General features: G+C 39.3%; 1 protein-coding gene across 2 annotated transcripts in view; it reads right to left on the bottom strand.

Annotated features, from left to right (window-relative positions):
- Positions 1 to 16,930, bottom strand: part of MCC (MCC regulator of Wnt signaling pathway) — a 432,845-nt gene that overhangs the window by 350,023 nt on the left and 65,892 nt on the right. For both annotated transcript variants that reach the window (XM_022591311.3, XM_089908423.1), the window contains exon 2: positions 6,431 to 6,675. In XM_022591311.3, coding sequence (XP_022447019.2) covers positions 6,431 to 6,675 — 245 coding nt within the window. The remainder of the gene's footprint in view (positions 1 to 6,430; positions 6,676 to 16,930) is intronic.

The following is a 16,930-nucleotide window of genomic DNA, read 5'->3' as shown; positions in this document are numbered from 1 at the left end:
GCTATACAGTAGGTCCTTATTAGTTATCTATTTTATTATTTTTTTCCCTTTAAATCATATTTTATTGCATTTTCCTTCACCTAGTCATATTATGGGAAGTAAGAGCCTGTTCTTGTTGTAGTTATCTATTTTATGTATAGTAGTGTGTATATGTCAATCCCAGTGTCCCAATTTATCCTTCCCCCCAAAAATGAAAAGCTTTTAATCACAAAATTTTTAAATGAAAGTTACAAATATTATAACGAATCTAGATTATTTATTTTCCAATGGGAAATCAGGTAGCATACACACAACCTTGTAACTATTTTGGCATAATGCATGCTGTCACTTTGCTGCCAAAGAGATGGGCTTCTCTAACAGGCCTTGTCCTCAGATCCCTCCTCAAGACCCTGGGCACCATGTGTCTGCAATTGCTGGAAGTGGTCTCTGGATGGCAGTGCTCTTTTTAGTTTGCATCTTGGTCATGAAGATGAAGTTTCTAAGCAAAAGTTGCAGGGGACTCAAAAGAATTATCTCTTTCAATAAGTGATGTCTTAGTGTTCTCAACTCCTTAGTAGCTGTGTGGCTTAGAGCAAATCAATGAACTTCTCTGAGCCCCAGTGTCCTCCTCTACATAAGGAGGGTTCTATTCTAAAGTTGGAATGTAGTCGCAAGGATTAGAGATGATAATGATAACTAACGTAACGTTATTGTTTATTGAAAACCTAATGTGAACAGGCACTGTGTAAGAACTTTACAAGTGATATCCCACTAAGTCCTTCCAAATACCCTATAATGCAGGTATTACTACTCTACTTTTTTTTTTTTTTTTTTGCAGTACGCGGGCCTCTCACTGTTGTGGCCTCTCCTGTTGTGCAGCACAGGCTCTGGACGCGCAGGCTCAGCGGCCATGGCTCACGGGCCTAGCCTATCCACGGCATGTGGGATCTTCCCGGACCGGGGCACGAACCCGTGTCCCCTGCATCGGCAGGCGGACTCCCAACCACTGCGCCACCAGTGAAGCCCTTACTCTACTTTTAGAGATAAGAGAAGTGAAGTTCAGAATAATCAGGAATGTAGCCTAAGTCCCACAGCAACTCAGTGGTGAACCTGGGGATTTATCATTTTAGCATATAATACTAGTTCCTAGAAAATTGCCTTGTGCATAGTAAATATTGGTAATTTTTAACCTTTTTTATTATTGCTATAACTATTAAATTTTATATAGCTGGTGCCTGAAAGACAAAAAATTTTGAATATTATTTCTAAAATGACATAAAATGATACAAAAATCTATTATGATTTAGTTGATCAGATATCTTAATTTTTCCCCAAAGTATATTTGAGAAAGGTCAAAGAGAAGATTTGTAAATAAAAGTTTAAGGTCAATTAAATGTGGGGAATGCTATGTATTTTATTCTTCTCCTGGAGATTCACAGGAAACATTAGCACATTAAAGACTCTGAGATGTCTCGAAGTAAACTCTTCATCTAATTTAACCCAAAGTTTTCAAATGTATTTGTCGAAGAAATTCTTTCTTCACATAATATTTATGAGCATCTCTTGAAATCAGTGTTCTGAGGAAAACATTTGGGAAAAATGAATCTATCGAAACTCCTCTTCCAAGTAGAGCCTGTAATGTTTTGACAGGTCTTTTTCTGTCAACTCGACTCCCTGCTGAGATGTGCTGTGAAATGTTAGGGCTGACAATAAAGTCTTTCTGACACTTAACTGTTAAACTTAAGTTTTTCTCAGGCTTTTCTCACAACAGCACAACATTCTTTCTACTTCTCTTCACAATGCAGTCACAGGTGAAATCTCAACCCTTTCCTGAAACTCCTGCTCACGGTATTTCTTAGATCTCCTTATGGACCTTATCTTCTGCACCATTCAGTGGCCTTTAAAGTTTCACTGACTCTTATTTAAACCTTACTGCTACCTAATTTGTCATGTGCTTATGACTCCACAATTAAACTGTAAGTTACTTAGTGTCTGGAACTATGCATTGCACTTCTGTGAAGCCCTAAAAGAGCATGAACACAGTGCATTGCTCATTCATTCATTCAACAAATACGCATTGAGCATGTCTCATGGGCCAGGCACTGTTCTAAGTGCTGGGGTATAGCAGGACCCCAGCAAGGCCATCAGTACTCTAGCGGAACTTTTATTGCACTGGGGGAGATGGATAAATAAATGTTCAAGTGAGCATATAATATAATGTCAGATAAGAATTAGTGGTATGAAGCATAAGGGCGGGCATGTGAAGGAGTAAATGAGGAGAGGTTACATTAGCTTAGAAAGGCCTCTCCAAAGAGGGAATATTTAAGCTGAAATCTGAATAACAGGAAAGACTCAGCCATGCAAAGAGAACGTCAGAAAGAGAAGGTCAGAAAGAAGAGTGTTTTAGATGAGAGGAAAAAGCCAGGGCATAGGTTGGCGGCCAGCTAAATTTGCTAAGTTAGCGGAATAGCAGGAAGGTCAGTGTGGCTGGAGCTTGCAAAAGAAGTCAGGGGAATTGCTATGAGATCAACTTAGAGTGGTGGGAAAGGGGTAGACTGCGGTAAGGAATTTGGACTTCATTTGAGTTCATATGGAAGCCATGGAGCGCTGTAGGCACAGGAATGACCTAAGCATGTTTTCATAATGTTAAAAGACCACTCTGACTGCAGGGTAAAGAATGAAATGTAAGGAGTCAAGCGAGGAATCAGGGAGGCCAGTTACAGGCTCTTTTAGTAGCCAAGGCAAGACATGACGGTGTTAGAAAAGGGTGGTGGCAGGAAAGCCAAGGAAGTGGACAGATTCTGGAAGTACTCTGGCAAAAGAGGCAATGGGACTTGCTGGCTTGAGCAAACTAGTGGATGGTGATATTTCCTAGGTGGGGATATCTGGGACAGAAACGACCCTGGGAGGAAGGGTAGGGAAGGGAATCAAAAATACTTTTTGGGGCTTCCCTGGTGGCGCAGTGGTTGAGAGTCCGCCTGCCGACGCAGGGGACACAGGTTTGTGCCCCGGTCTGTGAAGATCCCACATGCTGCGGAGTGGCTAGGCCTGTGAGCCATGGCCGCTGAGCCTGAGCGTCTGGAGCCTGTGCTCCGCAACGGGAGAGGCCACAACAGTGAGAGGCCTGCGTACCGCAAAAAAAAAAAAACAACTTTTTGACCATGTTAAGGTTGAGTCGTCTATAAGATATGCAGGAATATGTGTCAATTTTACCTGATTCTGAAGCTCAAGGGAAAGGGCAGGGCTAGATACATGCATTTGGGAGTCACTGGCACAAAAACAGTATTTAAAATCATGAGACCACATGAGATCATCTAGGGAGAAAATGTAACTCCAAGGCACCTCAAAATTTGGAAGTGGTCCAGGAGAAGAGGGGTTAAAAAAAAAGAAAGAGAGGGGGAGGGAGAGAGAGACAGAGAGAGAGGGAAGTCAAAACAGTATGCAGAAACCCAGGAGAATGTCGTGTTGAGAAGTCCAGGAAAATAAACTGCAGCTGAATGAAGGAGTAGTCAGCTGAGCCAATGCCAAAGATCTAGATGAGGACAGAGGAGGAACCACTGGGTCGGACAATGTGAAAGCAGTAAGAGCAGGGTCAGTGGAGTGCTGATGACTGGAGCTGGGAAGAGTGGGCTGAAGGAAGAATGAGAGGTAAGGACAGATAAGCATTCAGTGTAGACAGGCTCCTCCAAAAGTTTAACTGTTAAGAGGAGCAGAGAAGTGGGGCAATAGTTAGACGGCACATGCAGTCAAGAAAAGGTTTCTCCTGACCTCAAGATGTGAGATACTAGAGTTTATCTATACAGAATCAGAAGGAAAGATTGATGATGTAGAAAAGAGAGGGACTGATTGAACACATAAAGCTTTGTTTAATTATTATAGATTTTTAAATGTATTTGATTCACATTAGACTGAACAGGAAGTTGTTTTCCAACATGAGTGTAATTGTGACAATCTCCAGGAAATAAAACTGAGTGGTAATAATAATAACAATATTAACTTAACTTGCATCTAGGGCTTATAGCTTATCTTGCTATGCTAGGCGTCGTTTCATGTGCTTTCCATATATTAGCTTCTTTTTAAAAATTTAAAAAAAATTTTTATTTTCTTTATTTTTGGCTGTGTTGGGTCTTTGTTGCTGTGCACAGGCTTTCTCTATTTGCGACGACCAGGGGCTACTCTTCTTTGCGGCGCGTGGGCTTCCCATTGCGGTGGCTTCTCTTGTTGTGGAACACGGGCTCCAGGCGCGCAGGCTTCAGTATTTGTGGCACTCAGGCTCAGTGGTTGTGGCTCACGGGGTCTAGAGCGCAGGCTCAATAGCTGTGGCGCACGGGCTTAGTTGCTCTGCGGCGCGTGGTATCTTCCCGGACCAGGGCTCGAACCCGTGTCCCCTGCATTGGCAGGCGGATTCTTAACCACTGCGTCACCAGGGAAGCCCTATATTAGCTTCTTTATTCCTCCAAATAACAATAATTGTTCTCATGTAATACTTAATGAGGAAACTGAGATACAGAGAGATTAAGTAACTTCTCTAGTGCTGTGTAGGCAGTAAGTGACAGAACCAGGATTCCCACTCACATAAGCTGCCTCTGAAGCCTTAACTACCAGGATAAATTGGTAAATGGTCTTATGTGTGCTGGCATTTCCTCAGTTCATGATACGTTTTACGATTCACCTCCTCTCACCTCTTCTTTCTCTAAGAGTATGTGGTTATAGAAAAGGATAAAAAGGAATTGTTTTTCAACTCTTTCTTTAGTTGGGGCAATCTTATGAGACGGTCAAACCAATTAGATGTGGGCAGCAATTCCATCAAAACCATTCCTTTCAAGATATTTTATAAACACCACACATTAAAATACAATTTTCAACAGTTAGTATAATTTTTTTCATACAAGTATTCCTTCTGTAAACACATTTGATACACATTTATATACTACTTTAATGGCTATATGGTATTCAATTATTGAGACATTCCACAGTTTACTTAACCCTTCAAATATATGTGTGTGCTTATGTACTTATAGAAGAAGTCCAAGTTCTTGGCAGAAAAATTAGAAAATACAGCTTAGCAAAAAGAATTCTACTCATCCTTTCATTTAATAAACCAATTCTTAGTGTCCATTTTACATGATGCAACCATTACAAATCATGTTTTCTACTGCTATTTAAAAGCATGAGGAAAATGCAGAGGAAAAACTGCAGGATACAAAATTATATGGAAAGTATGTGAAAAAATATGTGAGAAACAATTAAATCATACATACACACACCACATGAGAAAGAGAGGGAGAAATGTAAACAGTAGTTGTTATTTCTGGGAAGTAAGATATTAAGGATGGTTTTTGTTTTCTTCTGCTTGCCTTTTTTTCCTTATTTTTCTATAATGAACATACACTAATACTCAGAAAAATGTTAGTTCAAAAATTAAATATTTCTACATATTGCACTAAGAGCATATGAATTACCAGATACCTAATTTGCAGCTAAAATGGAATCCATTAAGATAGCAAGGCATAGGGGATAGGAGGGCATTTTTATTATTTCAATTACTCAATAATAATGCTCCCAATTATTCCACTGCCCAGAACACCATTCAGGGTGTGCATGTCTGTGTGTGTGTGTGTGTGTGTGTGTGTGTGTGTGTGTGTTCTGTGGGGCAGTACAGAATCATCCAAGCTAATTAGTATGTATTTAACAAATGATGGACAATTAACATGGAGCTTCACTTCTTGCCACTAGATCTACCGAGCGGAGAAAGAAACAGAGAGGGAGATCCAGGAGACATTTCCAAGGAAAAAAAGTTCCCTAAAGTATAGGCAGAAAATTCAGATACTTCCTGTATCCCTTGGTTTAGGCTATCCCTTTAAGATGCATTTTTTCTTTTAAACTTTTTATAAACATACTAAAAATATGTATATTTGAGTTCTCAAAAACATGTACAATAAACCCCATGTTCCCATCACTCAGCTTCAGTAATTATCAACATTTTTCAGAATTTTCTTTCTAGTTGCTTACCTTGCATTAGTAGGAAACAATAATACTTAGGAACAGGAAAACAGTTTGTAGAAACATTTTTACACATTAAATAAAAAAGAAATGGTTAAAAACCTCACTGTGCCGATCTCAACCAAGCTTTGAAGAAGTCCCTAAAGAGTTTCTGAGGTCTGCTGATTCAATTACCACCTTTCCCATCCAGTTTGCCCTTCCTCCCCAGTAGCTATTTGAGTGCACTATTCCACTTGGGAAATGGAAGAACTAAAATAAAGAAAGCAGTAAACCAGGAACTGGGAAGCCACAGGACAGAACTGGGGGATTAGCAAGCGCTCACCCAGAGCAAGTGTGGTCCAGAGGACAGCCTGGGGACAAGCAGGCATCAGGCTGGGCAGGCCAGTCTCACGAAGGTCACGAAGTGGGGACAGGGGTGCATTATGAACTGTCACGGGGTTGTACCTACCCAAACTGTTGTCACTGCTCGTGGGCCAGGAAGCAATTCTGTCCCTCAGCTTCTTTTTACAGGAATTGTCTGACTTCTCAGAAAGGCCTACTTCCTCCTTCCTAATTTCTCTGACGAGCTGCATGCGGCACCTTGTAAAATCCTGAAAGGAAATCTTCCCATTTTCATCAGCGCCCAGTTGGTTCATGATCTCAGCCACAGACTCTTCCATATTCAACTGGCGACAGACCATCAACAAGTCATTTCTACAGAAGGGATTGAACAGAAAAAGGGCTTGTTAGGAGAGACATTTAAGCTAGAGAAAATAGTTAATGAAAAAAAAAGAGTATTTCTTGAATACATCCACACGTAGGAAACCTATTTCCACATTTCTCATTGCTTCTGGAAAAGTGCTAAGTGTGCAAAAAGATCTGTTCCACCTGGGTTATTCTAGACAAGAACTCTATTATTATTTGGAACAGTGAGGCAACTTTAAATCCTTTGTTCTCTTTTTTTCTTCCGTGTCCATGCCTTTTCCTCCTTTTCTTTCTTTTGAAATTGACAAAGCACCTGTAGAGGGTAGCATTGTTACCTAACTGTAAGATAAAGTTTCAGAACATAGAAAAGATATTGTTTCCACTCTTGGCAGAGTTGAAAATCTCATCAAATTGTAAAGGAACAACAAAGATTTTAACAAGCTTGACTTTTCAGCTTTCTGGACCAATCAGCTAATTTTAGTACTTCTTTAAAATGTTATTTAATTTCAACTTTCATGACTCAGTGCTCGCCTACCTCTGGTTTTTCCTGATTTTCTTTGAGTATTTTCCACCTTCTCATCAGCAATTAGTAAACCCTAAGCCTTAGGGCAGGGATCAAAATCCCAAAAGTCTTCCAGGTCTAGGACTTAATGTAAACGTGTGAAGTAGGTGGATTTAAGACAAGAGGGGTTTCTGGAGTCTGTGGCTGGACCAGAGAAGTATATTCAGCCTACAGGTTCTCAAGTTAAAGAAAGAGAAAGAAAAAGAATAAAAAAGAAACAAGAACAACACCACTATGCTGGCCAAGAACATTTATCTGGAGGACATCATCTGACCCTGCACATATAAATCTTGTTCTTTTCTCTCTTTCTAAACTCTTTGGGAAAATACTTTGTTCAGATTGCTCCCATTCTAAGTCTCAATAAAGGTAAAAGGATTATGAATTTAAGAGCTGGAAGAGATATTAGGAACTGGGCCATGGTCACAAGAACAGCTAGGTAGTGCTCCAGTCTCAACACACCACCAAACCCAGTCATCTGGAGACCATGACCAATTTGATGTTTGCTGATACCTGAAACCTAACCATGAAAAGACCAACCCTTCTCCAGTCACCCTTCACAAATTCCTTCTGGTCCATGCTAGTATGATTCCCCAAGTTCCCTAGGCTCACAGAATTGTAGATATTTTTAATATCTTCTCATTCACTCCATTTTAAGCCTAATTCCCCCCATCCTCGTCCCTAGTATCCAATCTCTCATCAAATTTCTGTTGGTCCTGTCCCTGAAATGCTTCTATATTTACTCTTTATTATGTTTTTCAATACACATAACATTCTCCAAAACCTTCTCAGTTTATACCAGGTCCATTACATTAGCTTCTTTAGTTGATCACCTTGCTTCCATATGCCATCCATTTTCGTGTTTCATAAAGAATTTTGACACACAGCTACAAGTTTTAGTTTATCTTGTTTGTATGTCTGTGTATATATGTATAGTATATAATGCTTATGTGTATATATTTATGCTTTTATTTGTAAGATAGATGGATGGGTAGATAAATAAATATACACATATGGAAGGAAGTATGGTAGATTAAATTAGTCCTAATTTTTCATTTCTCTGTAGAACTGTTATACATCTATACCCTTGCCTTGGCCTTGGGGCCAGGGACACTCATGGTAGGTATGATCTTTCCCATCGTTTTAACTTCAGGCTTGACATCTAACTTAGCCTCTGGGATGTATGTGTTTATCTAGTTAATCCCCTACTGGGCTTGTCCCCTTTTGCTTCTGCCATTATTATGAGAAGAACAAACCATGATAGCTATTAACCCTCTAGCCTGGACCCCCAAATGAGCCACTTCAGCTGATCTGCAGACGTGTAGCATAAGAATCACTGCAGCTGACCCAAAGGTATGTAATCAAGAATAAATTCTTATTGTTTATGCCAATGAGATTTTGTGATTGTTCCCCAGCAATAGCTAACTGATACATTGGAATAATTTTTTGATCTATTCATATGTTTATTTTTTTACCCTTTGCTGAATACAACCTGTCTGATATCCAGCTGGATTCATCCCAGACAGGAATGATTATGATTCCTGTAAAACAGGAATGCAGTACTGTTTAGGTACTGCTTACATAACAGTAAAACAGGAATGCAAACAAAAAGAAAGGGCCAATGTTCAGGTTCTACATCTAAAAAAAGAATTTCTTTATCATGTTTTTAGACAATAATCTTAAAAATTAGGCTTGGTGGGAGATAAGTTTTCTAAATTTCAGAAGTTCACATAATAAGATGTTAACACTAATATTTTCTGAATAGTAGGAATATGGTGTTTTCATTTTCTTATTTTTGCCTATTGTATTTGTAACTTTCTAGAATGTACTATACTACTTTCATAAATTGCTATGTCATTTTATAGGTTTTAAAAATGAGGATAATAATAGCACCTATCTCTTAGGGTTGTTTTGAGGATAAAGGAGATGATGCATGTAAAGCACTTAACACAGTTCCTGGCACATACTAAGTACTCAATAAATAGTAGCCATTATTATGATTATTTTATAATTATTGATCATAAATCTTTAACAATGCCCCAGTTTCACGATTAAGTCTTTAGTAATTAAGCACAAACTGCTCAGGGGAAAATAGTGCTTATTGAACTGAACTGACTCCTTCACTAAGTGGAGCAATCTATCTGCAGAGGCTCACCTTCCTCCCTGCCTGTGGCCCACTTACACTTGGGCGCCCTGGTGAGAAACCCAAGCCTGTCCAAGCTTGAGAAGCCCCATTCCACAAAAAGTAGCTCAAAAAAGGATTTGTGTTCTAGAAATGTCAAATGTCAACTCAGAGGAGAATGCATAATTTTGCATCTTTATTTAAAAAGTGTAGGTCACTGGGCTTCCCTGGTGGTGCAGTGGTTGAGAGTCCGCCTGCCGATGCAGGGGACACGGGTTCGTGCCCCGGTCCAGGAAGATCCCACATGCTGCGGAGCGGCTGGGCCCGTGAGCCATGGTCACTGAGCCCGTGTGTCCGGAGCCTGTGCTCCGCAACGGGAGAGGCCACAGCAGTGAGAGCCCCACGTATCGCAAAAAAAAAAAAAAAAAGGTGTGGGTCACTGAGAGACTCTCATAAAAGGTCAAAAACAAAATACAGTACGTCCTACTAAATTAAGTCAGACAGTAATCTTTAAACAGCGGTGCTAGTTTCTAAAAACTAAGTGAAAGCTAAAGTTTCTCAGTATAGAAACACAGAACTAGCAAGAACAACTAACAAACCTGCAGGGCGAAATGCTACTATCCCCATTTTATAGAGGAAGATGTGAAGGCTGAAAGAGTCCCAGAGCTAATATGTGGCAGAGCCAGGAATCTAAACCAAATCAGTCTGATTCCAAAGCTCTTGCCCTTTCCATTCTACCAAACACCGCCTTGGATGTCAATGATACTTAAACTTTGGCCTCTGAACACAAATAAGGACAGCAATAATAGGAACAGCTTGATGATCAACAGTCATTAAAGAACAGTACTTTTATCTTAAACCAGAAAGACTACATATATCTATATATGTGCTCCCCGACTATGTTAAATACGGATGAGAATAATATTACATTTTGATATCAACATGAGAAAACAGTTACAAGAGAGAGAAAAAAAAATTCCAGGGAGTTCCCTGGCGGTCCAGTGGTTAGGACTCTGTGCTTTTACTACGGAAACTAAGATCCCGTAAGCAAGCTGAGTGACACAGCCAAAAAACAAAAAAAAATTCCCAAAGCTCTCCTTTACATATAAGAGCAAGCCCAGAGAACTTGATCACAGTTTCACTATCAGCCATCGTGCTAGGGCTGTTTCAAACAGCTCGCAATGAATTACACGCTCCTGTGACTACGCCCCTTTGCATTATGTCTTTGCCTTTCCTCCCATCAACAGATGGAGGCTATTTCCCTGACCTTGAATCTGGGCTGGCCTTGTGACTTGCTTTGACCAGTGGAATGAGGCAGAAATAACTACGTTCTAGGATTCATGAACATATGCCTTATGATGCCTTGTAGTTTCCACTTTCAGCTCAAATCCTTCCAGCTTCATGCTGGCCTTGTCGCCCACTCAAGGCTACAAGTGGTCTCTTCCTTCTTCCAGCATTTAGCACCTGTACCATTCATTCAGTGACTATATACAGCCATGGGACAACTTTTAGGTTGTTTTACTAAACTTTCATTTCTCTTTCTCTTTTTTAAAAAATTATTTTCAGGGCTTCCCTGGTGGTGCAGTGGTTGAGAGTCCGCCTGCCGATGCAGGGGACAGAGGTTCATGTCCCGGTCTGGGAGGATCCCACACGCCGCGGAGCGGCTAGGCTTGTGAGCCATGGCTGCTGAGCCTGCGCATCCGGAGCCTGTGCTCCGCAACGGGAGAGGCCATAACAGTGGGGGGCCCGCATACCACAAAAAAAAAAAAATATTTTCACACACTCAAGTCTTATCTTCCCAACCTGACCACAGGCTCCTGGAAGCCAGTGGCCATGCATCAATCTCCCTTAAGAGCCGTGCAGCACCCAGCACATCACCCTGTACACAACAGAACTCCATCACATTTGTTTTGATAGGTGGATTTGTAAACTCTCAGAAGTTAAACATGATCATTCTTTTGAAGGGGTTCCCCACTTCATCTGATATCTTCCCACAATACCTGTCTTTGTATCTTCCCACAGAAGGCAGCAGCACATGGGATGCCCAGTGAGTATGAATGACCAATGGGCACCGTAAAAACAAACAACAACCTTGTAGCCTTAGTGACAGAGCAACATAACAGTTTCTCCGCACTAGGCCAGGAACATTTCTCAGAGGAAGACATAATGAGCAGCGGTTGTCCAAAACTATTATAGTCCAGTGGAGAACTATTTCAGTAGTAGTAACATCATCATATAAAGTACTGCCTTTAAAATAAAAACCAACAAACTTTTGTATATTATTCCAGAAAATACACCCATTCATCTTAGAAAATGTAGACAAGTAAGAAGAAAATACAAATTACATGCTACCTTTCTACCCAGCAATAACCATAGTGAACATTTTAACTAATTTCACAAAATTATGGTAAATATTTTTTCTCTAAGTTTCCTCTAAATAAATAAATTTCCTCCAAAGAAAATTTTCCTTTCATCATTGCTACAACTGCTCTAGAAGGTGTTTCATATTTATTCATATTCATATATGCATGTCTTATCTTCAGAGGATATAGCCATGAGGAATAGATTCTGCTTTAGCAGAGGAACTGGTCAAATAAGGTAATATTTGGCTCTGCAGAGGACACCAATCACCAGGCAGCACTGAGGATCAATGCTTCTAGCTCAAAACTGCATGGTTTTACAAAGCATAGCTATTACTTTCTGTATGTAGAAGCCTTTTGGTCTCTTGGCTATTCTTTTTCTTTTAACTTGTAAAGAAATTGAGTAGGAAGTGAAAATTCAATGAAGCTATTCATCATTCAGGGAAATTCACAGCCTAACATCAGGAATAGATAACGGGAAAGATGGGCTTAGGTCTCTCAAGCTCAGATGCAGAGAAAAACACTATTCTTCCCCACAATGATACTAAACCCCAAACCCAGTTGGAATGAGGGCTATGTGAAAGCAATTGTTACTCTGAGGAAGGGTTAGATGCTTCTGTTCACAGCTCTCAACGAACAGACACCTTTGGAACTAACAGGTATGCCAGAAATAGCTGCTTATGAAAGAACTCAAAACAAGTCTATAAGTTCATTTTGCCTCTCTAACTGTTCAATTTGAGTCACACAAAAATGTAATTTAGGGGACTCTAATTTCAGTTCCATAAATATTCAAAGTGTGAAAAATCATAAATAAGTCATTAAAAAACAGGCTTCTGGGCTACAGCTGGTAATTTCTGAGTATAATTGTTGGAGGGAGCAAATGCATTTGCCTTTCACGATTGCTTCTGAGTTTATCTGGTCTAAAGTGAAGACCAAAACAAACAACTAAATAAGCAAATAAACTTATCGTTAAAAGGAGAATAGTTGATCCATCTGAAGGACTTCAACAGAATTCAGAAAGATAGTAAAGAGATGGGAGAAGCTGGCCAGTATGCTGCATGATGAGAATGAGAATTGGGGCTGCCAACAGTGGGGCTACCTTACCTTTCAGAGCATGGAATAAATAGATGTTCAATGGTGATAAATCAGGATACTTACACAGTGGTATAAGCACATTATGGAAAAAAATCATCAAGAGAACTAAAAGCACAAGTGGTAAAAAACTGTACCTGGGGAGTGAGCTTGGGCATTGAGAGGTGAATGGCGCAGGAGACTTGTGTTTTGTCAAGTGCCCTTCTGTACCATTTTATTTTATTTTACCATGTGCATGAATTATTTTGATAAAAGTAATGTTTTCAGGTTTAAAAGATCAAATAAGTCATTAATTTAATCTGAGCTATAACAGACAAAAGATTAGTATTTAAATATACAACAAATTCCTACAATGTAATAAGAAAAAGATAACAACCCAGTTGAAAAATGGGTAAATGATAAGAACAGAAAATTAACAAAAAATGGCAAAGATGTGGAAATATTCTCAACCTCGATAAACATAAGGAAAATGCAAATTCAAGCAAACAATGGGATACCATTTTAATAGGTATCGGATTGGCAAAAATGTTAGTCTGACAATACCAAATGTTGACAAAGAAGCAGAAACTTTCATGCGGTGTTGGTGGAAAACAAAAACTGGTACCACTTCTTTAGAATGAATTTTGGCAACATCTAAAAAAAATGCACACCCTTCAACCAGAAATATCACTTTTAGTTATATATGTTAAAGAAACTTATGCAAGGATGGAAGGAGACATGCACAATATCTGTAAGAGCAAAGCTTTGGAAAAAGGTTAGTATTAATAATCATGCTAATAAGAACAGCGAACATGCATCGGATGCTTACTGTGTGCCAGGGCCTGAGCTAGTGGATACGTAAATTGAGGAATCGTCAGCTAATGAAATATGATCAGAGTTTTCAGAGGAAATACATTTGTAATATATCATAATTAATAAATCTCAAAAACAGCAGTGAGTAAAAACCTCAATAACATGAACGACAGGACAGTTTTTATCTAAAGTTTAAAAATATACCAAAAACCACTATAAATTATATATGAATAATAAAAACAAAGTCAGGAAGCAAAAACATCAACCATAAAGTGGTGAGGGAGAGAGGGGAATAGAATTGGGGAGGGGATAAAGGGTTTTTAACATGCATTTACAATGTTATATTAAAAAATCATAGGCAAATATGACACAATGTCTACATCTTTTCAATCTGGGTATGGATACATGTGTGTTTACTATACACTTTGTAGTTTTCAATATCTGTCTTAATAAAAAAAAATCTAATGCATGAAAGGCAACTTAAAACAAATTTGGCCTGAGGTCACAGTTGAAGGATAAAACATTTAAAATGAGCAATGTCATTCATATCAGTAAGCACTTGTAGGACATGTCTCGCGGAGTTGATCAAATTAGATGATCCAAAATGACATTGTTCATCCTTACAGGCTATAGAGCACCTGATTATTCTCCTGGTATGATTTTCTAAAAGTAGAATTACTCATTGTTAAACAGTCTAATCTCTCAATACAGTTTTTCAAACATCCCTTGAGAAACATCCACCAATTTTTAGCCCCACCAGCAGTGTTTCAGCTACCCCCACTTGTTTTACATACTTTTCTGGAGAGCAGAATCAAATTCCCCATCTCTACGGTCTCACTTTCTTTTCTGTGAAGGCATTTGTACCACACATTCCCAGAGACACATTTCTTTCCTTCTCTTCAGCACTCAGTACTGACGTCTGCCTTTTCCTTGAATCTCCTTCCTTTATTAGCCTGTGTAACAGCCCTGTCTTCTAGTTTCCCACCTCTACATGACTACTCCTTCAGAGTTCTTGTCCTTAAATATCCATGTTACCCAAGGCCTTGTCCTTTCTATTTTCCCACTTTATACACTCTCTATAGCTGATCTAATCTAAATTTATGGCTTTATCTATCACTAGGAACATTGACTTCCAAATCTCCCTCTCCAGTTAAGTAGTAATCCATTTTGACTATATAGCTACACTTCAGTGTCATACATTTATCTTGAACTCAGAGTCCTAAACTGAATTCATCATTTTGTATCCCTTTACAAGTTGACTCCTCCTCTCTACATAAATTACACCACTGGTCACCCACAGCAGAAGTCTAGAAATTTTCTAAGTTGCTTCCTTCTCATTTATTCCCCCTGCAATCAGTCACCCAAAATAGTGTCTGTTGTTCTAAATGGCTCTCATATCCATCCCATCCTGATCATTCTTATCACCCTCATCGTTTTCCACTTGAATTACTATAATGGTCTCCTACTGGCTCTCCCTCTTTTCAACTGGTAGGCGACATGTTATTTTTACCTGCTTAAAATCCTTTCTTTGTGCCCCTCAAGACTTTCAGCTTCATACCCATGTTTCTCACTTCATAGCTAAGGCCCTATCTTTCTAGCCTCACTCTCCTGCTAAAGTAGGCAACCTGCATCCTAGCCCACTGAATTTCTTTTAGGTTCCATAAGAGGCATTGTTGTTTTACATGCCCATACTTTGTATATATTTAGCCCTCTGCTTGGAAAATCCTCTCTTTACCTTTCTCCAAACGCCAGCCCATGCTTGTAATTCACTTGAATAGCATCTCCTTCAGAAATCTTCCCTAAACATCTCAGGTAACTCCCAGTTTAATTTGATGCCCCTTCCCTGTGTTACTAAGTCACCTGTGCTTGCTTTGATCACTTACCCCACTGTACAGTAATTACTGATTTATTTTTTTCTCTCTTCTACCAGACCAGAGACTGGTAACTAAAACCTACAACCAAATCCAGACCATTGCCTGCTTTTGTAAGTCAAGTTTATTGAAACTCGGCATACCCATTTGTCTATGGTTACTTTCTCACTACAACAGTTGAGTTGAATACTTGTGACAGAGTATATGGCCCATAAAACCAAAAATCTTTACTATATGGCCTTTTATTTAAAAGAAGTTGCAAACTCCTGTACTAGACTGTAAATTCTTAGAGGAGAGGGTTCATTCTTTGTTCATCTTTGAATCCCTAACACCTGGCATACAAATAGCTGTTAAATAAGTGGGTAAATAAAATGTTAGATTTGAGGTAAAAGAGGTGGGGAGAGAAGTTAATGAGGACCTTCAACCCCATTTCTTCTTTGCTTTTTGCATACCCCAATTTATAATCACAAATGAAAACAAAACAAGTTGATATCATTAGGGTTTTTTTTTTTAAGATTTTTTTGATGTGGACCATTTTTAAAGTCTTTATTGAATTTGTTCCAATATTGCTTCTGTGTTATGTTTTGTTTTTTTGGCCTCGAGGCATGTGGGATTCCAGCTCCCTGACCAGGGATTGAGCCCACACCCCCTGCACTGGAAGGCGAAGTCCCAACCACCCGACTGCCAGGGAAGTCCCCATATCATAAGGTCTTAAAATATCTTCTAGTATATATGAGAGGCTCTGTACCCTTCAAGCTAGTAATTTAAGCCTTCTGTGCTAGTGGTACTCAACTCTGACAGCATATGATGTTCACCTGGGGTGATTAAAACATATTGATGCTCAGGCTCCATTGCTGACAAACTAAATCAGGGTGGGGGGGAGGGGGCAGCATCGATATTTGTTAGAAGGCTTCCTAAGTGATTCAGAGTAGAACTTCTACACCAACAGTCTGAAGGGACGAGAGCTTTGAGGCAACTCAGAAATCTTAATTTAAAACCAACCAACCAAAGAAACACACTAGATGTTGATAAGTTATATACTAGTAAGATGAAAAGAAAGAGATATTTTAGAAAAGTTATCTACAGAGGCGGAAACAAAATGATTCCTCCTCTAGCATTTAAGCTCCATGAGGATGGAGCATTTTGTCTCTTCTGTTCACTCTTGTATTCCCGATACCAAAAACAGTACCTGGCACGAAACACGCGATCAGTAGACAAATGATGAATGTATGAATAAGTTTTTCATTTGCTTTCAGTCAGCCAGAAGCCCCAGAAATACTCCAGTTAATTGAAATTTTATACACAAAGAAGGCAAATTAGCAAACATAATCTTCAGTTAATCAACAGACAACATTTTTTTAGGGGCATAAACATTACATTCTACAATTTAAAAGAGTGTTTTGATTTTAAAAAGGGAAAACAAAGAGACACTGCTGTGGGTAAATGCAGCCCAGCCTCTAAAAAAATT

The sequence above is a fragment of the Delphinapterus leucas genome, chromosome 3 (assembly GCF_059928025.1).
Source record: "Delphinapterus leucas isolate spDelLeu-1000000601 "Yukka" chromosome 3, BTC_Dleu_Yukka2, whole genome shotgun sequence".
In the NCBI taxonomy this organism is placed as follows: domain Eukaryota; kingdom Metazoa; phylum Chordata; class Mammalia; order Artiodactyla; family Monodontidae; genus Delphinapterus; species Delphinapterus leucas.
Note: the sequence above shows the minus strand (reverse complement) of the source record. Positions and strands in the feature narration are given on the sequence as shown.